Here is a 24370-nt window from a genome sequence, read left to right as displayed (position 1 = left end):
CATTTTCTTGGACTGTACTGCTGAATTCAGTCCCTCAAAATAATGTTGAATTAATTAGCAAAAAAACAAACGGATTTTTGTTTAATTTTATCCTTTATCATTATGCAATAAAGACAGAAATGCTAAAGTAAAAGTAACATCGACACTAAAATTACATGCAAAAAAATGCATTTCTTTTGTTTATCTTATCCCAATTAAAAATATTGCAGTGCAACAATTTAATTTTCTCTAGACAAGAGTTTCGCTAAAACGTAGATAAGAAGCTCCGTAAGTTTTTTCTTTTTTTTAAATTAACGACATCGTGTCTTCCTTCTCAGCACGGAAACGAGTAAGTCTGCCAACAAAGCAGGAGCACAGCTTCCCAGTGCTGATAGGATGTATTAAGTGGGCAGGCCTTGACAGGGAGATTTCCTACTGGCTGCTGTGTTGCTATGTGGGAGGAAACAGCCAATCACATTTTCTAATGTACACTTATGACCTTTCAACCACTTCCTGTAGTTCCAGGAAGGTACTGTGTAATGCGGCATGTCTGACCAGCTATGCGGCACAAAGCAAGAGCCATTTTGTGACTTAAGTGAACAGGCAGCCATTTGAAGAAATAAAGACGATCGCACCCAAGTAAATGCTCGATTTGATGTTAAAATTGTCTTTATCACTCCAAGGAGGAGGACAGACTTTGCTATATAAAAGCAAGCCATTCTGTTCTATCAAAAGGCAGGGTGTAGAAAGCTGTGTACTGTGTGGATATCAATTCTATTAAAAAATATCTGCACCTAAAATGGCTGCCACGTGAAGCATTAAAGCTTTACAAAAATGAAACTTGACCTTATATTATTTCATGACATCTCCACATGCATTTCTTCTATATAAACATCCATTGTGGATATGCAACTGTTGTCAACACAAACAAAAAAAAGCCATTTTACTGTAATGCTTTAAGTTCATCTTTATTTTTCTCTTGAAACCATACTAAACCATGCTAACCCAAAACTCCATTCGAATTAAAACACAATCTTTGATTTAAAAAATAAACACCTTAAAAAGCAAAATGTTTCAGTAAGTACAAAAATATTTTTTCTAAATAAACAGTTTGTACAATATACAGGCAAGCATTGTTAGGCCTGTTAGTCCTAACCAACTGCAAACGCTGATGCATTTGACCATATAACCAGTACACTGTTAAAACTTAAGTGATGCTAAGGCACTGTTAACTGGATAATTGAGTGGCAAAAAAATAAATGTGGATGTCCAAACAAACAAAAAAAAAATTAAGGATGTCAATGACAGCAGAATGTGTTCTAGTAATCAGAACCATCCAGCTTTATAGAAGAAATTTAATCCATAGAAACAATAGAAAGTGAACAAACAGAAGTTTAACAGTATATTGATAAAGGTGAGGAGATTTAAATTTATATTATACTTCAATCCTGCAAAACAGAAAAATCTAAAAGATTAAGTTTGTAGCCAACTAAGAATATCGATGCACAGTTAGCTATATTAAAGAAAATTTAACATTGTCTTTTACGTTAAGCAGCCACTTCCATGATAATATTACTAAGGTTCGTGAAACGAAGATTGCTTCTTAAGAGATAACCATACTACAGCTAAAGGTTCAACCTGATTCACTTTGCATCCATTAAATATATACAGAAATTAAGTAATACTAACAATGTAGCTAGAAATACATTTTTCAATGTACCTAATGTTTCATTTCACAAAATTATTTACATTTTCACTCACTGATGATAAAGTTGGGGAAGCTATAAAGAATTACTAAAATGAAGTTTTCCGTAGCCACAAGTTTAACTCTTAAAGAAGTTGCACATCGTATCTTGAAACAGGAAAATACATCGAGAAACATAAAAAACAAGTGTGTAACACTGCCACTCCTGGTTCAGTTGTAAAACACTTAAGCAGGAGAGATGGAATAGTGCGTCAATTTGGGTTCAGAGCATTTGCACTTTGTCATCTTTCACTTCCTAGTTCAACAGGAAATAGAAACTGTGAACATACCTCCCCTTCATTAGTGCGCCATGCATTGACCTGAGCATGTCAGATGGGACACTGGTATCATTTCTACCTCAAGAGGTTAACTTCAGGTACATCATTACAATAAAAAAATCGTGATTAACAGCAGAATGTCTCTAACTGTGGGATTAATTTCAAAATGACTGCACAATAACTGTTATAAGTATACATAATGAAAAAAACTATAACATGTCCAATGTTCTAATGAATGGTAAAGATGTTCCTCATAAATCAACCTTCATTTCTTCTATTAAAATAGTATCAAAATATTCCACAATGGAAAATATAACATTACCCTAACACATACTGTGTGTACCAATGTGTGTTTTTTCAAACATTTTGGATTTCACATCTATTAGTTATATTATTACTGTATTCTCACTTAAGGAATTGCTTTCATCAGTTACCAAAGAAATACAATGAAAAACATGAGGTGAAACCACGTACGGCTTATCAAATGCTAACTGAAAGAAATAACACTAAATAATTACTAAATATATGCCCAAAGACTGATTAATTAAATTCAAAAAATGAATCTGAATATTCTAATATAATCGAGTAATGATAAAATTCTTTATTTTGCCAAGTTCTAAATTTTGCTTTGCAACATAAGCCAGCTTTAAAAAGGCTGTGGAAAGTTGCTTCCACCAAAGATTAAACAGCATGAATGTACTTATGTAAAGATACAATGACAAACAGTGAATCGCTATCCGAACAATGTGGCATGTTTAAAGACATACAGAAGTAGAAAGTACACCAAAACTATGTCACACACACACACACACACACACACACACACACACATACACACACACTTAAAGGAACACCTTTAACAATCCCCATTGGTAACCACAGGGAAACAATGACCAAAAAATGCCCTTGTTCTATACACAGATACATCTGATGTTAGCCAGGAAACTGAACTTCCATACACAAATGTAGTGACAATTAAAAGCAGTGCAATGAAGGGTTAAGTACTTAATGTTGCACACTTAAGTGACATTTATATGCACCATTTTGAAATCCTAAATGGGTGAAAATGTAGGTCTGCATATCAAACAGTATAAACTTTGGTAGAATACCTATAAATTCACCACTAAAGAGCATCCCATTCATTAACAAAGGGTTACTTAACTGTACAGCACAGTGTGACATAGTCACCCTGTCACAACTAAATGTTGCACAGCTTTCAGATTATTTTTAATAAAGATTCCTCACAAAAAAAAGTTTACACTTAAATGTCTTAATATAAGAAAGCCGGAGAAGCTGATATGAAGGCATCTCCGGCAAGTGACAGTAGGTCTCTCTATCCCCATGTGATACAGAATAAATGTAAAGTTTCCAAAATACATTAAACAGGGATGAACATTGTATGTCAAATGGTGCAATGCAGTAGCGACTAATGAGACAAGGTCATTTTATACAGTCAGAAACCAACACAAAAGAAGGGAAAGGTGACCACTTCTCCTGAAAAACGTAAACCTTTCATCGAGTGGATGCACATTCGAGCATACGATGCTTTATACCGGCAGGCCCAGGAGTCGGGACTTAAGTTTTAGAAATGCTAGCAAAATTAGGGTGTGGCTATTTAACAATCCCAAGGTCACTGATACAAAATGAACATAAATCGGAGACAATGATCACGAAAAAGGTACACAGGTGAGCATCCATGCTTGACAGGGTAAACAATCAAGGCAGATGTCAAAAAAGCTGGAAAACTTTAAAGATCGTACCTTGACACATTGCTTTGGGTCGACCCGTCATCGTCCTGCTTTTTGTTCTTATTCTTCATCATGGCTTAATCTTGAAAACGTTTGTTTTTTGATGATCTTAAGTTCGGGTATTAACTGTCAAAAGTTGAAAGAATGGTAAGCTGTCCAGCAAGTTGAATTTGTTGTTTTTTTTAAAGAGGGAAAGCAGAAGCATTGCCGTTGCCGACGACATTACATGCAGAGAAGAGCATTGTGTATAGCTTTGAAAAGCACAAAATAATGTAAATATTCTAAACAACCATCGAGATACACCTGCTCGCACGGGCATCAATGTACACCATGTGCTGAAAGCATTTCTTTTAAATATCGCCACAGTTTCAGCCATACATTATAACTGCGTCATCAGAAAAAGGGGTTTCAGAAACGACTTCTTTTCACAAAAATAAAGATAGTAAATGTAAAAAACATCATTGTAAACATACCTAGATCCATCCATGTACACACTCAGGTAGAATCAATCTGCTGCTTTCTAGTCTACCAAACGGCTATTTGTTCCGTTTTCGCGATTTCGAAAGAAAATGTCGTTTAATAAAACGCTTAATACCAAATTAATTTAATTAAAAATGTTTATTTGTTCAGCGATATCGCTGTGGAGAAGGAAGAAAGAAGCGGCTAGTCGGAGGAGCACCAGCGAGCGCACTAAAAATGGAGGTGCGCCATGGCTGCCCTGCTAGGCAGAGGAAACAACGACTCGCACAGCCGTCACAGCACTGCTCCTCTCGCTCAAACACAGAGGCTTAAAACATAACAATACGAATAGTTTTCAAAAGAAGATATCGTACCTAGTCTATATTTGCTTCCATTGGCTTCACTGGCATGCCCAAAGTTGTTAAAAGTTGTAGAGAAGTGCTACTGCTAGCCGCGCTAATCTCAACGCGCTCCCCTCTCCAAGGCTCAGCCGCCATCTAGAGCTCCTTCCCAGCTCTGAGAGCCCTGCCTTTGATTGACGTTCTTTCCATTTAGCCCAGGACTCAGGTGATGTACCAAAGACCCACCCCTTTCGTTTTATACACTAAAATTTATATTTACCAAAACACATCCCACAACCCAAGCTACTATTAACTTTAGGGATATCATGCAAGTCCTCCAAACCATACATACGCTTATCTAGGGGGTACTTTTTTATAAAAAGATTACATTTTTGTATGTGCCATCACTTCCTGTTCAGACAGGAAATGAGACAACTGAAGCCATTTTAGAGAAGCAACACAGAAGAACCTCGGACACCATTACAGCTACTGCCTTCACATCCAAAATTAACTCTTTGTACCTTTTCTAGTTATGCAATGTAAGGCTTGCATCTGAAATTGTACAATCAGACTGGGGGGACAACACAAAGAAATCAAAACCTATGAACCACAGACTTAGTTTCCACCATAACAATCCAAAAAGAGCCAAATGTAGCAAGAGAAAATTACCATGATCTGTCAGAACAAACATAGTAAGTATATTTCCCTCGTAAAAGGACTTGTTGGGATTCCAAACACTACCAAGTAGCAACTCCACAACAGAAGCCACCACCAGTACTCTGGCTCTTCCTGAAGTCAACTGAATGATGGCTTAATAAATTGCATATACCCTTTGCTTTCAAAATCCATAGATAAATTCTTTATAATCATGTGGTACAACACTACTACCAAATATGTTCAAGTCTTAACACCATGCTGTAAGATGCAAAAGAACCAAGAATTAAAGTCGCATTGTCTTGAATACATTTGGTTACCTGATCCATAAAAATGAAGATGCAAATATGACAGTATTAAATGAAATGTTGAATTCCATTTACTGTCTACAACCAGGGAGATTAATTTCCAGTAACCCACAAGTACTTTACACAAATTTGAAAAGTAGTTGCATTGAATCCCACACTGAATGCTAATAAATAGAAAACAGTCAAAGAAAAGTTAAATAACCTTATTTTATTAAAAACCAATGAAGAAACAGTCCAATTAAATACAGATGAAATACATAAACATTTTGAAAACAAATACAAACTCTTCATCACACTCAATCACATTTCACTGTGTCAGAAAGCATGAAACATATTAGAAGCACAAATTCCTCTGGTAAAGACACTCTTTTACAACTCCATGACATGTCCATGCAATGCAGCAAGAAGAAAAAAAGAAAAAAGGAAAAAAAAAAAAAAAAGAAAAAAAAAACCCCTCAAATTTGCCACCCCCAGATAACAGAATCCCAAAGCACAGAAAGGAGTTGCCATCTTGGTGACATACCACATGTCTCCACTTCACTTTCTTCTGTTGTATGGGGGTCTTAATGGAATTAAAAGAAAAGGGAAAAAAGTTTTAAACCCTACTAATATCACAAACTGGTATTCATTTTTATCACAAATATTCAGACATGTTTCAAAATGGCAACCTAGCTATTTATTTAGTCCACATTCTGAAACTGTATCAACATTAAGCTAATTTGAACATAACAAAACTTGAAACTGTGAATGCTGCCACATTGTAGGTCACCAAAGTGACCTGTGTAGAAAATTAAAGCAAGTTTACACAAATTTAATGTTCTGCTACCAAAGACATGGTCTACTGAATTATATAAAACTAAAAACACTTTTGAAAAAATTAAATTACTATTAAAATGAATATTTAAAAGATATCAAATTTTGTATGATCAATCTTCCAATGAAACCTGAATATAAAACATGCACCCCTAATGCTTGTGAATATTACTATGTATTCACATCCACAACTAATGTTTCATGAAAGTAAGCTCATTACAATTTATGAAGACATTTTACATCAGCACAATTAACACATGTGCATTATGTGAGATGCTGAATTTAAACAATAAGTCATGGGGTCTTCAGTAATGCAGCTTTCACTGAAAAGATATGCCAATTCAATTGCCAAGAGACGGGATCAGCAGTTATTAAAACAAAACATACACATTGTCTGTCATTTGTTTTCAAGTGCCCATGTAAAATTTAGTCTTAGAATTCTTCACAAGACATCTGTCTAATATAAACAAACCAATACATATAGGACAAGTAATGTATCTGTAGTTTAAGAAACACTCAACTGCAAATACTGCTCCTGCCTACAATGTTGCGGATAGTTAAATGATTTAGCAAAAAAAGTGCCACCTTATATGCACACAGTGGCTAACAAAAGTAGGTATCAACATAAGTACTTCAGTTCATAAAATCTACCAAACAGGTTAAATCCAAAGCTGAACAATCCAAGGAAATATATTCCCATAAGAAATGTCATGAGTACAGAATTTTTCCAATCTTAAACTAAACCATGTATTAGCTGGCAATTCGTCATTCATTTTACCGAGGTTGATCTACAGAATGGCATAGTTACAATTTGAAGTAATGTCTTGCGCTATGGTAACCATCTTTTTTTTAGAACTCTAAAATATCAAAATTACAGAAACACCACAACTAGCCAAGTCAAAAACTAAACAACTTTAAACAGTGCCAAAGTAAATCGTGAAATGCTCTTGAACATCATATTTGTGTGGCAAGATGCTGCTTCAGATTTTAAAATCAAGAGTATTCTATCCTCCCTCAACTGCTACACGATTACAGTTGGGATTTGTGTCCAAAAAAAAAGTCATTATAACTCATGACAGAGAGACAAAGGTCAAACACAGGAATGTTACCAGAGAACATCTTAATTAAAATTTGTATAAACTACCAAATTGTCTAATCTAGTGTAAAATGTTTTTTTTTTATAACCAAATATTAATTTCTAACCAAGGTGCAAGACACTAACTGCTTTAATATAAATGTGAATTACAAGTATATTCACAACCTGTAACAGATTAACCATGGGACTGGAGGAGGGGGGATGTCCAATGAACCATTTCTGCTAACGGTTTGGCTAATGATGATGTCCCTGAAACTAAACACCAATAATCTTCAGATGTATTCATAATAATGGAAAAAAGCAACCTACGATTATACCAATTTTTACAAAATGCTTTGTTATTTACAAAGCCTTGGGGTAAAAAGAACATCACAGATACCACCAAAATGGCTTGCTGGTAAATATCTAAAAACATACCAAGAATATTGAATAATTGAACAGATCCAACCAACATTTAGGAAATTTAATCTTTAAAAAAAAAGATTATCTGAAAAAATTTCTTGCAAAAGCAAAAGAAGTATGGTCCTCTGTAATTAAGAACCTGTTAAGTCACCTTGAATTTAAGGAAAAGACTCAATTTCTAATTGTAATATTTCCATTAAGCAAAGGGGGGGACCATCTGCAATAAAGTTTGAAAAATATACACTTTTATGCATATTTAAACAGATAATATGCAAGTGTCTGTGTTCTTAAAATCAATCTGTGATGTGAAAGCATCTTTGGACATTTAAGCACCAATCAAATTCACTCCTTTTTCAATAAATATTAAAAAAAGCTGACATTCTGATCTTAGCTGTGCTAAACCAGATAAAATGTGTTACATTTAAAGATGACACATTTCAGTATTAGCTATTTTATAACTCAATTCTTGGGAAAAGCAAAAAAAACTTGGAAACAAGAGGAACCTCTTCCAAAACCAAAACTAATGTATGGATGAGTAAGTAGTTTACCCAACAGCGCAAGTCACCTTGGTGAATAAGGTGTGTGTGCTGATAATGCTACAGAGTTCACCGGGAGTCACTTCAGAGAAAACACACACACACAAATTGTAAAACAAGGATACAAAAAAAAAAAAAAAAAAAAAAAAAGAAAAAGTTTAAAACAGTGGGCAAAGACTGCACAGGTGCTGCTTTTCCTTTAAGTAGGTGAAGAAGATTAGACACTGATTTCCAATAGAAAGAAAACTCTGCCTAGGGCCAAGCAAACATTTTCCATTATTCAGGATTACTAATACAGTTCAGATTTTTCGATTATCAAAGCTGATACGGAAAATGTGGCTTGTTGTTAAATACATTTTACAATGTCCACGCTCAACATCAAGCTGTTTAAGTGCTCAACACATCAGCAGGCAATGTTCTGAACCTGAAATGTTCAAGTCGAACATTTAGCATTATATCACTATTAGAAGAAAGCTTTTAATCAAAGGAATTTTTTTTCCCTATTGAACCATCCATCCATTATTGGTGACCACTTGTCCAATTCAGGGTCATGGTGGTCTGGAGCATACTGGCTAAATATTTTACCGCAGGAGTTCAGGTTAGGTAACCCAATCAACAGTACGAGAGCACTTCCTATCCACCATGAGTCCTACTGTTCTAACTGATGCTTTTTCTGTTCTACATAACAAGGCATTGTAATATTTAGTCGTTGCCTAAACATTTGAAATTATTAAAGGCTAATGGGATTATCTACTAGTGTGTCAAATCTTCCCCTCTCCAAGATTAAGGTGGGGGGGGGGACTGAAAAGCCAGGAACATCCTCTTCAGATGAGCAAAAAGTAAAATTTTTTCAAAAATTAAATTGTTACACCAAAAAAAGTGACAATTGCTCTGCTCAGAAACAAACTCTTCCAAAACAAGGCAGCCATTGCCTCAACACCAAAATACCATGAAAACATTTTTTGCTACCCAAAAATCTACTCAAATGGTCCAGCTGATTGTAGGTGGCATTTGTGCGATACGATTTGCAGCTTCTTACTAATATAAACATGCACACTTAAGCGTTTGGGGCGTAGAACACAGTCAGCTTAAGCTCACTGCTTGAAGTCAAATCTACGCAAGTAGCCAACTGGCAAATCCATAATGGTAGAATATAACTTCCATTTCCAGACTGGGAGGGGACGTCAACCAGTCTCATTGTCAATTATTTCACAGGACCTCCTGTGGTCACTGTAAGCACGTAGTAAATGAGAAGTACAGACACACCTCTACTTCTGTAAATTTGACTATATAAATCAGATTTACATAAACATTTACAGAATGCAAAACATCTGAAACACATGAAGCAATGCAAGACAGCATTGCCAGACAAGGCAGGAAACTGCATCTTCCCAGCTCCCACGTGTTTTGAGTTGTGAACACAACTCCTCTTGTTAATGTAGTGTTTTTGTAAATTTTTTTCACAATACACATTCCGTATGCAGTAGTCTATTAAATTTATGCTTTATCGAAATATAAAAATTTAGTTAATTGACAAGACCCATGTCTTACTACACTGTCATAAGTCTGATATTTACTAGAAAATTAGATGGGTATAAAAAAATTACACTATGTTTGCAACAAATTCCTAGGCTAGACTAGCTTATGTTGAATAGTAGAGAAGGAGGTTGAATCTGATATATGTAACTTTTGACTTATGTAAGGGGGGTTAACAACGGTCTTTTAGCGCAAGTCGAGGAGTGTCTGTACAAGATATAGCACATCTCCAACTGGAGCGAAACGCAACTAATTGCCCTAAAGGGCTGGGAAGAAGAGGAAGGGGAAAAAAAACCCAGCTACTGGACACTAAGCTTAAAAATCAGAAAACACCCTGTACGCGAGAGGCACGTGGTACCACAAAGCCACTAAGATTTTTTTTTTTTAAATTGATTTGTCAGTGGGGGATCTGAACAAACAGCTGCAGCAATTGAGATTTTGCTACAATCTGCTTTTTCTGTGGGCCAACTCTTGCAAAAATTCAGTTCTCCAATTTAATCAAAGAACTTGCAGTTGCTACCTCTAGCTAATGCTGAAAATGTAAGTAAATCTGTGATTGTATGACATGATGAAAGTTTTATGTCTTCTAATGTATCCTATACCCAAATTCCCCCAATTTGAACTTCATGATTTTGGAGGGAGTAGAGGGAAACAAATTATTAGACAATGAAATACCACTTGATGATGTATGGTGTGCTTACATGTCACTTTTCCCATTTTAACCATGTTTTCAGCTTGAACTGACACCAAATAGTCACCCAAGAAAATCAGAGTGAAAAAAATTCCAGCAGAAGTGGATCCATGATCTGTATTATTGTGTGTATGTGGCATGAATCCATTTTTCAACAGCTTCATGGCAAGGGAAAAATATTTCTGGATATATGAATTTGACAGTTTCCGTTGCGATAAAATTTTCTCAGAAACTGACCTGTTAAATAATAAAGCCTTTCGACATTACAAAGAGGCTTCTATGTTCTCAAGGCAACACCCAAATAAAGGCCATCTTAAGACCCTATACAAAAGTATATAGCCCCTACCTTCACTAGAAAGTTTGACATCTCCCATTTGAAGACTGTAGTTTTACTTCATTATTTATTCATTCTATTAGAAGAGCCTTTCGTGGGTCAGCTATACAATTTAATGTAAAAAAAAAGTGATAAAACCATAAGAGGACCACAACTATTCAATCTTTTGATTTACAACATTATAAAGGCACAAATCAGTGCTCAATTTAACTTTCAGTATCTTCCAACAATTGTGATATTATGAAAATGTAGTGGATGGAAAGGGGCTTTTTAAATACAAGACACTTGTGGCCATTTGGAGGAAATGGCAATATGATTTTTATTCTGTGAAACATGTATGCAAAATGAAGGTGACTGCTTTGTTCTGAATGCTGACAGGTTCTTTCAGGATGGAAACAAAGACAGTGCAACATTCTGCCAACATCAAAATGAAACAAAAGCTAGTTAAAACCATTAAATTTATCTCTAATGACTTGAAATCAAATGACAGACTTTTGCACTAAATTCCTATCAACTAACAATAAAGCTCATTACAGACTTACCAGAACATCTTCGTCTTTTCGGAAAGAGGACATGTTCAGCTGGTCCACTTCTGAATTGTACATGGAGGGGGGGAAGAAACCATTTAATACATAAATGGTTGTGACAACACAGAATATGAACTTTAAAATTCTCCAAGCAAGGCAGAATTAAAACAAAACTATACCACTGATTAGTTCTTGCTTATTTTCTCCAAGTCTTTAGCAACATAGTTCAACCAGTGCCATGGTATACTTTCAGACCTTTTTAAAATAATATAATATAAATTAACCCTAAACATTTCTTGAAAAAAGAAATTCTACCACACAAAACTAAAGGAAAGAAAGAAAATGAAACCTTACTAGAAGACTGAGTGTCTTCTTCAATAATCTGTTCTGATATCATCATCTTAATCTTTCTGTTATGGTTGCCTCTGTAGAAAACTACCTTAAACACCACAAACCAAAACAAGGAGTCTTGTGTTTCGCATAAGTGTACTCACCTAATAAAATACATACATCTGTTTAGCTGTCATATTTCTCCAAATCAAATTACAATATTAAGCCATCTACAACAATGGACTTATGTAGAGCTGGTTAATTTCTGCTAGAGCAATTTAAGGTAAGTACCTTGGCTCATGGGTACTAAAGCAGTAGAAGGGATTCGAACCTGTAACCTTCAAATTGCAGGCAGCAGTTCTAACCATTATGCTATTAGCTACTCATCACATCATGAAGTTACTATTCCTGAAATTGAGGTTAACTGAAAAACACCCAACAAAATTACTAGAAAAAAAAAATAGCTTCCGTTCACTGGTGGCAGAAGATTTGAATAACCTAAAATATTTAGTAGAAGCTTCCAATCTTATGTTTTATAATATACTACAATAACAGGGACAGAAAATAAATAAAAAAGATGTAAACCAGCTATCTGTTCAGTAAAGGGTATACAACATCAAATGCAAAGATTACTTTATACAAACTTGAAGTGTCAATTTACATCAATTGCAATCTCTTCAGTTAAGAGATTTCTAATACATGACATATCTTGAAAAATTTAGCTGCAACATATGAATTAACCCTAAATGAGTTATTGTTCAACTGCCTTGTACTCCAGTAGCAATGTGATATCCGAATGTGTTGGCTACTTTCTACTTAAACAGCTCTCACTTAATCAAACTTGCCTCCAATTGATGTTAGATTCATGAACTATGTGTTATACGGAACCGCAATTTTGTCAAAATGTTTATTTCTGTCCATCATTCATTGACCAAGCAAACTGTCTACCATTTTAATGTTTTTTTAAGTGAAAATTGAAAGTAGCATTACTTGGCAATACCACCATGTAGTTTCAAAAGTCACAGTGCAACAGACTACCACCTCAACATCAAAATAAGAGTACAAGTTCATTAACAGTGACGTATTAGCCTCATTAGCACAAAACAAAAAAAAACTTAACTGTAACCTAAAGATGGGCAATACTTACAACAGAAACTGTTCACGTGGTCCTTTTTGAACATCTCCATTGACAGACCTTAGTAAGAGGGGAGAAGGAAAAAGAAGGGGAAAGAGACCCCATTAAGCCCAAAAACTGAATCTGACATAATATAGGTAGTGTGATGTACATTTGAGCACATCCTACTGGTCACTGTGATAATGCAATTCAGAGCACTATGGCCTTTCTCAAAAACAGTCTTCCTTACACCAATCAGGGGAAATTATCTTACTTTTTCCTCAAAAGAAGAACAGTGTGTCTTCATCCATCTTCACTGGATTTCACCTCACCCTAAAACACAAATATTACATGTTACCACAAGAAATTGACATCTTTTATAAATAACTCATAGCCATTATTAACAGCATTAACACCCAGGCTGCAGTTAGACATGGTTGTATAAACACAAGTGTGTTTTATTCATTAAAATCAACCAAACTAACAAACTGAATAAATTACAACTAGAACACGTACAGAACAAGGTTAATTCATCTGTGCAAAAAATACTCCTGCCCAAGTTTAAAAGTCGCCAAAACAATTGTATTACATTGAAATGATTCATTACTTGAAAAGAACCAATTGGCTTAAAGAAAATGAAAATACAGTTGGGGGAATGCAACAATGCCAAAATCCTGTAAAGCTTAATTTGAAATACAGAAACCTTTATATTAATATTCAGCATTTTTTTTTTTTAAAAAACCTGATTGCTGTAACCATATTTGGCACCAATGCTTTACATTAATAATTTCTCTATCACAGGGAATGTTCAGAGCTCATTTTGCAATGAAAATGTGTTCTTTAAAAACTGTAAAAAAATCCATCATTCTTTGAAGGTACCTGTGTATCTTTGATTACAAAATATTCATAAAACAAACCATAACATACATTTTGTTTGAAAACATTACTAATCTGATGTTTACAAATCTCACAATTATGAGATTCACAGAGATTAAACAATTATTTATGAAAAACTTTTAAATGTTAAGTAACCAACACTTTCTTCCATTTAGTTGTTAACATATTTGTACTGGCCTTCAACACTGACCTTGAAACCACATTTGAGATAAATGTTTTTAAAAGAAAGAAGATTACATTTAATATAATGCATGTAATTTTGATAGTCTGCAATATTTAATAATTGCACAGCTAAGTGTTCGTTCAAAAGATACAATATCATAGCTATATAAAATCAAATGCCATGTATTTTAATTTTCTGTCAATTATACTGTATTCTATTTTAACTGTACCACAAAGAGTTAAAAGGCCAACACCCTATTTTTCGAAGTTAAAAACATCTTTTAGCAAGCATTTTTATTAATGTAAGATGTTTTCTAATTCACGACATTTTCTACACATAATCCCTGAAACTCGGCAAGAATAAAAAGATTTTAAATCTGCTGTATTATTTCGTGAAATGAGGGAGCCATAAATTACCTCAAAAACTACATTTTAAACGTGCCACCCAAGAAAAGCAGTGTTCTACCTGGACACAATTCTCCACGAAATGTCATCTAAACAGTGTTCACAGAGCCGCCCGAATTTGTGCACATTTTCCGAAATGTCGACTCGAGTTAATCGAGGTTTTTAAAAAATAAAAAAAGTTAAATGTGCTTTCCTTTAAAATATATATATTTGAAATGATGCGGTTGTTCCCAATATATTTAGATCACTTTTTGGTCCATACTCAGCAACGTTTTTAGCTTTTTACGGCGTTCATTTGGCGCAGTTTCGTCGTGTTTAATTCCTACAAGGACGTTTGCTCACTCAAGGACAAAGCACATTAAAAATGCGTAGCAGGCTGCCTTCTTCGACTTCTAATTTTCTTCACGAAGACGCTTCCCTATGTATAAATGTATTTATAATTTAAGAAGAGCCTATTTTTCCCGCTTCTATTCTCCCAAAAAAACAAGTACGGCACAATAAACAGGTTGTCGAAACCCCTGCTTTCCTCGCTGGCTAGAGCCACCATAGCCATTTTTAAACAGGACTGTAAAAGCCTCTCTCTTCCACCATATTGTCACATCTCCACCACTCGTTCGTTAGCGTTCAAAAAAAAAAAAAAACACCGCTACTCTTACTATTCTTACCCTAACTTTGCCGAAATACTGTCCCCTTCTTTCGTCTGGGCAAAGCAGAGGAATATTCTTCGTAGATGGCGCTTGTTTTATGAAGTTTTTGTTCCTGGTCGGGTTCCGCTTGCCTGCCATCTTGGACCTTAGCTGCGCGGAGCTGCCTCTTGCACCCGCCCTTCTCCCTGCCTCTGCCTGTTCAGTTATCCTCTTCAGTACAGGCAGCCCCTGTCTTTAAATGTAACCAGCGCAACTTCCTCTAGCGCGCAAAGCACGCTGGGAAGAAGAGAGAGCTCGCTCTCCGCATCTCTTTGTGGATTGGTACAGCTCCGGCTAACGTCAGGGGCCTAAGTTTGCCTTGTACTGTACAGTATTAACAGTTTTGGTCGTCATTTTCGTGGAAGGTTAACGTTAACCGTATCTGTAATGGAAACATTTGTCAACGCCATAGGTTCTATCGGTTTCTAAACAAATGTCGATGAATAAACACAGTGTAACCCGTAGTTCTATTCTAAACTCCAGTATGTAATAAAATTTATGTTATGCCGGTGCTTTGCTTTTTTAACAGATTTGATAAATAATTGCACTTATTTCCTTATGAAAAAAAAAATGTCTAAGGGAAACAAATGTGCGGTTTTATTACCATAAAGCCTAATCGCCAGCATTTTTTGCATGAAAAATAGTGTGTAAAAATAGTAGTAAATATATCTTTGCGAGGCAGTGGAAAAGCTCGGGAGAAATTGTTAAGGGATTTGGGTAAAAATATGAACAGCGTGGGAGTATTATTTCTTAGGGTGCTTGTGAAATGTTGCATGATACCCCGGGTATCGTTTTTAATTATAACGCAGGAGCAGGCACGCAAAGAATGCGTTTCTGAAACTTCCTTGGTCATTATATGAACTTCTTTTCTGTGTTACAGAAATAATACACGTTTCTGTGTAACGCCAGAGTTGTCAGCAAAGCGTTATATAAAAAACAACAAACAAACCAACTTCTCCAAGCAAAATGAATCATTTCTTACTGAAGCATGACAGAAAGGCGGAGCGAAAAACCTCTTCACTGTCACATTTCTCCGTATATGGGCGTAAAGCGGGTCCGAGCTTCAGCGCTGCGGACCAATCAAATCAGAGCACCGACACTTCCTGCTTCACTGTCGATGACTTCTACCAGAACAGCCTAGCAACAATAAAAAAAATACCACAGAAATAATAACAAAAGCTACACAGGGACGCTTTTGGTCACATGAAATATACAAACTTGCTCAGTTTTGCGTAATGCGATTTACACACGCTATAAGCGTACAACAACTCAGCACTGTTAATCTTCCAAAAAAATGTGTCAAAACATGGTGGAGCTGTGCTATGGAGGGTGGGATTTGATTTTCTGTGACATCGTCGCAGATACCCGAAAAACGCAGGCTCCTCTGTCCGCTGTTAGTATCTCCTTGTTAGTCTCTGTCGTGACTTACTTTTTTTATGGAAAAATAATTTGCACATCACAATAATCTCGTGATATAAACCACCTTGGCTGCAAAAAAAATATCAGCATGGAAACCATGATGGTGCTGGGTTTCCATTCCCGCAGTGTGCACTAAGCCTAGTTACCAGTGACACTGGCAGTGCTTGGACTTAATCGCTTTTCCAGACTGTTCTACGTGCCAAAATGTGTTTCTAAGCAACGGTAACTTAACCGGGCCAAGTTCCTCCCAGTCCTAGGCACTCAGCCACTAGTGCCACGTAGACAAAATCGCAAGAAATTTTTGGAGTGAACAGGCACAGGGAGGGTTCCAAGATTAAATGTATAAGTATGCCTACAGTTTAAACATTTACGGATTTAAGAGCTCGCATCCTATTTCCCTGCTTATTCTCCTTCTTCAATTCTGTTCTCCTGTAATGCTGAAGTCACCATTTCCCTAAAACACGTTAATTTGGGCAGTGGAAGGTACCCAGACGACCTAAATAAAACCCAAACAAACACAGGAAGAACATGCAACCTCCATACATTACAAATAGAGCTGGGTTCAGACCCAAACCTGTTTCCATCACCTTCCTTCTGCTGTACAATCTAATCCTGACTACTTGTGTTAGTGCCTTGCTCAAGGGATTCAAACCTGGAACCAACCACTACATTACCATCAGCTGCCCCTGCAGACGTGATTTATAAAAGGTATCTCGGGTCTGCTCCAGGGTTTCCTTCCAATGGGATGTATGTGCCCAGTATATTTCGTTTAAATGCGTTTTGCTGCCACCTAACGTCCGGCTGTTGAAATGCATGCGGCTCTTGCTGCGTAACAAATTAACACCTAATCTTTTTAGTTGACGGTTTCTCCAAAAGCGACTCTTTTATCCATTTATGCAGCTGGCTAATTTTACTAGAGGAACTTCAAGGCAAACTCAAAGGGGGAACAGCTACGATTCGAACCTACGACCTTGGGGTGGAGAGGTAGTGGCGCTAACTACTATGCCTATGCTCGTATCTTTGAAAATGCGTAACTTCAATGTTCAAAGCATGATGATCATAATGTTATTCACAATTCTTTTTATTGTTGGGCTGCTGATATTATTCTAACAAAAAAAAGATAATTGCAGTATCTAAAAATTAAACTTGTACCATGTCAGTTTCCTACTGAAAGTATTTGTCAACAATAGGTCAAAAAGGTCTTTCTGAGCAGTCTGTAACATTCTCAGCCAGTCACATCCTTTAATTCTCCCTCACTTTTGCTCTGCACTGACAGCACCTTCCACCTGCACCTGCCCAAAGACAATCCTTCACTTATTCATCCATTTATATGGCAAAGGATAATAAGAATAATAATGCTGACAACTGCTAAAATGTTTGCACTATGCTGAAAAAATATTAAAAATGATAAAACTTATGCAAGTTTATTTACACATGAGAGGTATATATTTTGATTAACTTTACACACTCTGCCCAAAGAAGGGGTTTAAAGGTCTGTAAAAGGCTGTACCACCAAACACTAACTCTGGGGCATCAATAATTTTATCAATGCAATTTTTTTACTCTCTGTTTAAAGGATATATTAAGTTTTGAATAAAAAATAAAGGTTTTGTAATATTAACAGTGAAAAAAAGAATTGTGGTGACCAAGTAATTCGGTGAATTGAAACTTATTTTAAAGGAAATTGAGAGTTATTGACAAAAAGCACAAATATTGATAGTTTAGTATATCTTACGTGGTAAATGGCTTTGGATAAAAGCATCAGCTACATACTGCACTGTTATAACTGTGTCGCTTTACAGAAGAGTGCCGACGAAATTAATAAACGTAAACCTAATTATTAAGGCGCGTATTTACAATATTAAATAAATGAAGCCACCTGCGCCATCTAGTGGTATTTTAATGGCATTTCGCTTTATTTATTTATTTATTTATTTATTTATTTATTTCATTTCTCTTACTGACGTCTCATTGTGACCTTCGGCGTGCACTGGAGCGAAACATACAGCACCTCTCCGTCTGAGGTCATGGTTAGGGCTCCGACACACACATTTCTGTGGAATTTCCTACACTTCCCATAATGCAACACTCTCCCTTTCCTGACGCACCAACCAGAGAGATCTGGCTGCAGGCGCCGTGAATCGCTTCATGATTATCAGATGCCGAATGAGGTTTTTCCGTTAGACGGTAACCAACATACGGCCAACAAGAGCTTCTGCTTCGCTACTGCAATGCGAGAATATATACATACATTCATTCAAGATACACAGGACAAGCTTATACCGCAGGCGTATTATTGTTACAGCGGCTGTACACAAAGACCCGGTCAAAACTGTACTTTTACCTGAGAACCACAGTCCATACTGACCATCTCTGGAAGTAATAGACAGTATAGACTGATGTGTATAAAACATACACACACACATTTTCAGAACCGCTTGTCCCGTACGGGGTCACGGGGAACCGGAGCCTACCCGGCAACACAGGGCGTAAGGCCGGAGGGGGAGGGGACACACCCAGGACGGGACGCCAGTCCATCGCAAGGCACCCCAAGCGGGACTCGAACCCAAGACCCACCGGAGAGCAGAACTGTGGTCCAACCCACTGCACCCCCTATAAAACATACAACATACTGAAAATAAGCTGTCTACATTACGTATTTTTATTTTCAGTTATTTTAAAGCAGACCTGAATGTTTCTTCCTCTTAAAAGATAAAATAAAACCAGTGTTCTGTCCTCCAGTGTAGAGGAACACTAAGACGCTGCATTATGAGCTGTTGATGAAAACAGAATTAGGGCTTACAATTCGTTTTTTATTAATTATAGCACTGTCAATTTTTTTTTTTTTTAACACAACCTAACCTATTAATACATTTGTTTATTGAGCAGATGCTTTTCTCCAAAGCAACTTCAAATGAACTCTATGTAGTGTTACCAGCCCACACATCTTATTCACCAAGGTGACTTTCACTGCTAAATACACTACTTACACTGGGTCACTCATCCATACATCAGTAGAACACACTATCTCTGTCCCTCACACACTATGGGGAGACCTGAACAGCATGTCTTTGGACTGTGGGAGGAAACCAGAGCACCTGCACCTGGGGAGAACATGTAAACTTCACACAGACTGAGCAGGAATTGAACTCACATCCTCTCGCACCACCCAGACACCATGCTACAGCAGCGCTACTTGCTGTGCCATCATCTTACCAATAAATGGAAGAGTTCAGTTGTATTATTAAGTTTTTACTGAGTGTGATGGCGTGCTAGGACTTACAAACAGTTCAGAGTTATGAACAGACTTCTGGTTCCAACAGCATTTGTAAACTGAGGTACAAGTGTACACTTGAAATACCAAATACATCCACATAATGTAAAACAAGAGCAAATGTTCTCAGCATTTAACAGGTGTGATCATGTAGCACCAAAAAGTTCCAGAAGGGTGTCCAGACATTCTAGGATTCGTTTGAATCATCATACAGATTATAAAATTTTTTATCTGATTTTTCTAGAGGAAAAAAATATCCACATATTTAGAAAGGGTACTTTTAACTTTAGCTGTAGGTCATAACAATAATAAAGATTTTCTTCTTAAGCATATAAGCATTAAAGCATATATATGCATATATTAAAGTCCATGTTCCAAACAAAAAATAACAAGAATTTAAGAAGTGGTTTCAAAAATGTTTGCGTCGGCCAAAAAATTGTTATTCTTAAGTGTTCTAACTGGGGAGCAACTGTAGTTGGCCTAAGATCATGGTGACAATTCCCAGACACCTAATTCTTATTAATTTTAAAATTAGTTTAAATACTAATTTAGCATTAATACAAATGTCAAAGCTGAACGTAATTTATTTTCTAAACCTATATAAAAGGTATTTACAGAAGATTACAGATATAAATTGAGGTCCATCTGTTTCTTTAAGTTTATTAACTATGTAGTAAATAAGATGTAAGTTTATGTACTACATACACATTTAGTAGTACTTACAAACTAACTACTACTAATAAAAATACAATAATTTAATAAAGAACCCTACCCTGTAGCTGATGGGAAAACTGGACACTTTCATCTGATGAACTCTTCTTCAGCAACACTGAAGGGGGTGATTTTAATTTAAATGCGGTTATAAATGTTAAAAAAAATTAATTAATTAAAGTGTTACACTGTAGAGGTGGATATGCTGCAGACACCACAACCCTGCACTGGCCAAGCAGTTTTGGAGAATAGAATTGGAAGTGTTTACACAGCACACATTTAACTTCATTATTATATCTTTGTGCGACATTTTTACAGAACCTAACCTGTTAAAAAGTGGACGTACAATTATATTATCCAGTTTTTATCGATAGGACATGGTGAAAGCAAAATTCAGTTACGGACAAAGCAAATTACGGACCGAGTTTCAGTCCCAGTTGTGTTCAGTGCAGCAGGGTATTTAGTTCCTATCTGCAGACAGCATTTTCAAACCAAGGTCAAAGGAAGAAAACCAGACTTGAGGTTGAATGAACCCTCACTTAACTTCAGAACTATTACATTTACATTCACATTTATTCATTTAGCAGACGCTTTTCTCCAAAAGCGACGTGCATCACAGCAAAAATACAACCTGTACGTTACATTAATAGAAAGAGACTGCAGACATGTAATTCTTAAGTAAACCTAGTTTGTTACTTTCCACTTGATGAACTGATGTTCATTGCTCGAGTAGGTGCACAAAACGCAGGATAGATGAATCCTGATAACTTTCCTACAAATTTTTTTTTTGTTGTCGTTTTTTTATAAGCTACACAAACATTCACATAAATGCAGGAGTAGCGGCTGTGTAGGTTTATCTGGGGATGATTATAATAAAGTCACGGTGCATGAACATTTACACCGTACGTGAGCCATTTATCATCAGCACACAAGAACCAAGGCTGGTGCAGCAGCAGGGTTTTCCTCAGCGCGACATCAGGCTTAACATCATGTAATGATTCGGAAAACCTACATCGGATGTTTCAATGATTTGGGTTTGAGGTGGTTTAATAGAGACCACATGAACTGCATTTTATTTTGAAATGGCAATAATTTCACAGACTCTTGCTAAGTTGAAAGACAAAGAAAGAGATGAGAGGGGACGGTCCGTGAAGCGTTTTTCCTCAGTTCTTCCGGGTTTCAAGAGGCGCTTTTCCTCTGGGTAACACGAACTAACAAAAAAAAAAACAAAAAAAACACGAGCCCTGTTCACGCTTGAACGGCCGTGACCGCATCGCCACCTGCTGACGACAGAGTCCGCCTTTAGAACGAGCCGTGGAAAACCACGCCTCGGCACCGCGGGAGACACGAACACGCGTCGAAATGATGTCATTTCATAACCCGTCACACTTTTTCAAGAGATTTCCTGAGTGAGAAGTGAATCTAAGAAGCGTGCGCTGCAGCTTCAGAAAGAAATGAAAGATCACATCAGTGTATATATAATATAATACTTTTATCTTCTATGTTTTGTGAAGCGCGTGCTTGCCAGAATATCAAAGGAGCGGCTGTGTTCACGCGGGGTCGCGCGCGCTCCCCACACCATCTGCGCCAGGCGCAGGTTCCGAAAGGCGACCCGCGCGAAGATGTGCTCCGCGCGCGCGGTCTCGTGCGCGCTCCTCGCGCTTCTCTGCGAAGTGTCGTGCGTGCCGCACACCGCGCCTTCGCCCGTCGCTCTGCTCACCTCGTCATCCTCATTTCTCACTGCGGAGGAAGGCGAGCCGCGCGGCGGCGGCGGCGGCGGCACGAATCACTCCCTGGCCGTGGGGTCGCGCATTCGCTCCATCGCGAAGGACCTCCCCGCGCTGAAGAACGTCGTCATCTGTGTCTGCGCGCTCACGGCGCTTCTCATCATCTGCCTGCTCGTCAAAGTGTACTACAGGTGCGTTGCGGCCACTGCTCTTTTTTTTTTTCAGCAGGGAAAAATGTATTGTATGTATTAATCACTGGGGTCCTTTTATCCAGCTGGTCAGGACCCTGTCTTCACATTCAAGGGGTTAGGAGTTCCAGCCCAGCAGTCACCCTTTTGATATTCTCATCACGCTATGTTGTTTTGAGAGTATCTCTGGGTTTTCTGTGGATTATTTGGTCGTGATTTCCTATGTATAAAAATTGTTTCTCATGATTATGTTCTTATTGGTAGTGAGTAGGTTTGCTCTAAACCAGAAACAAATTCCTTGTGTGCTCAGGTATACTTGGCCAATAAAGCTGATTCTGATTTCCTATATAATATATATAAATTGTTTCTCAAGATTATGTTCTTGGTGGTAGTGATTTCCATAAAAATAGTTTTTCAACATTGTCTTCTTATTGGTTGTGATTTCTTATATATACAAATTGTTTCTCATGATCATTATGTTCTTTTGAGAAATTTGTCTCCAATAATACTTAAATAAGACTTCCAAACTATTTAAAGAAAAAGCAGTATTTTATTTCTGGAGCACATGCATGGGTGTGATAAGGTCAGCAGATATGACACAAACACACACTCACACACAATATAGGGTATTTACGTACACCATTAAAAGGGCCTTTCCTTTCCTGAAGCTTGTCTATTTCTTACTACCACTTAAAAATCATTGCGATCTCTCTCTCTCACACACACACACACACAGAGAAACTGCTTGTCCCAAGCAGGTTGCAGTGAGCCAGAGCCCAACACGGCAACACAGGGCATAGGGCAAATGGCTGGAGGGGGAGGGGACACTCCCAGGATAGGATGCCAGTCCTCCGCAAGGCACCCGAAGCAGGACTCGAACCCCAGGCCCACCAGAAAGCAGGACCCGGCCAAACCCACCACGCCACTACACCACCGTGCCCCCTGTTGCGATATCAGTCTTGCTAAATTAACAAAAAGAACAGTACTTTTAATTTTCAGCATTTTTACATGACTGTTCAAACTCTTAAAAGGCAGTTTATATTTTAAACTTCTACATATAGTATATTTTCTACACTGTGCATTTAGAAAACCCCTGTTCTTTGTGCCCTGTTAATACGAACATCCTGTGTATGTAGGACTTATCAGTCTTAACTACATTAGTTATGATTGAGCTTGATGTTTCTTTACATGTGAGCTATTGGGATTGTTTATAAGAAATAAAAGATTTTCTTATAATTATAAATTATAAGAAAATTTAGATGACAGCGATTTCAAATTTTCATTATAATTTGCATGTCTTGTTTTTTCTGTAGATCTGGTAGAAAAATACGAAAAACTCGGAAGTATGATGTAATTACAACTTCTGCTGAAAGAGTTGAAATGGCACCTTTAAATGATGAGAATGATGATGAAGATGATGCTACTGTCTTTGATGTCAAGTACAGGTAAGAGTCTTAGGGTTAGCAATTTAATAAATACTTGTGCTTTAACATAAAAAAAGCTACTCTATACTGTATACATAGAACCAATGCTACCATCATCTTATTCGATACCTATCGGTCACCACTTTGCCAAGGAGTGCTCTGTTCAGATAAATCTTATTGACTTAAAGTATCCTAGCTGTGTCATAAAGCAATTTACCATGTGCATTTTATTGCGTTCGCCTGCAAAACGATGTCAACGCCTTAATTTACATTCTATCTATGTTAGTTTCATGGTATGCACTGTGCCTCAATCCTCATTGCTTTTCCTGCCATCTGAGCACAGGCCAGGGTTTGATCAACCCTGGTTCAGTCACTTGGGTGTGGGTACTGTATATGATATTGAAAGATTGAAAACACCCGTGACCACAGGTTACATCGCTGCTGATGCGCCCAGGTGCATGTTGAGATCAAAAATTATATAGTAATTTCTGTGAATTTCACTGGCAACATTTTAACCCAAATCAGTTTAGTCTTTTTTTAGCACAGCTGATAAGGCAGGGGGGGTGCGGTGGCGCAGTGGGTTGGAC

At 37.0% G+C, this 24370-nt stretch overlaps 2 protein-coding genes and 1 long non-coding RNA gene across 5 annotated transcripts in view; 1 reads left to right on the top strand and 2 right to left on the bottom strand.

Moving 5' to 3' along the window:
• chd2 (chromodomain helicase DNA binding protein 2) overlaps positions 1-5099 on the bottom strand; it is a 28028-nt gene extending 22929 nt beyond the window's left edge. The window contains exons 1-2 of one of the 3 annotated variants that reach the window (XM_018739399.2): positions 4223-5099; positions 3762-3875 (exon numbers count right to left, since the gene is read on the bottom strand). In XM_018739399.2, coding sequence (XP_018594915.1) covers positions 3762-3823 — 62 coding nt within the window. In that variant the 5' untranslated portion in view covers positions 3824-3875; positions 4223-5099. The remainder of the gene's footprint in view (positions 1-3761; positions 3876-4222) is intronic. The other 2 variants (XM_018739400.2, XM_018739402.2) reach the window with 2 other exon arrangements.
• A 600-nt stretch (positions 5100-5699) lies between these two features.
• Positions 5700-15583, bottom strand: LOC108926510 (uncharacterized). Its single transcript, XR_001965482.2, has 5 exons — positions 15020-15583; positions 13165-13223; positions 12924-12971; positions 11462-11511; positions 5700-6073 (listed from the first exon to the last, which is right to left on the bottom strand). It is a non-coding gene; the product is annotated as an uncharacterized LOC108926510 (long non-coding RNA).
• Positions 15584-21795: 6212 nt separating this feature from the next.
• On the top strand, positions 21796-23808 carry LOC108926557 (membrane protein FAM174B-like). Its single transcript, XM_018739292.2, has 2 exons — positions 21796-22357; positions 23671-23808. The coding sequence occupies exons 1-2, from the start codon at positions 22067-22069 to the stop codon at positions 23806-23808; spliced, it is 429 nt and encodes a 142-aa protein (XP_018594808.2). The 5' UTR covers positions 21796-22066.
• Positions 23809-24370: the final 562 nt, after the last annotated feature.

Source organism: Scleropages formosus, chromosome 7 (assembly GCF_900964775.1).
Source record: "Scleropages formosus chromosome 7, fSclFor1.1, whole genome shotgun sequence".
Classification (NCBI taxonomy): domain Eukaryota; kingdom Metazoa; phylum Chordata; class Actinopteri; order Osteoglossiformes; family Osteoglossidae; genus Scleropages; species Scleropages formosus.
Note: the sequence above shows the minus strand (reverse complement) of the source record. Positions and strands in the feature narration are given on the sequence as shown.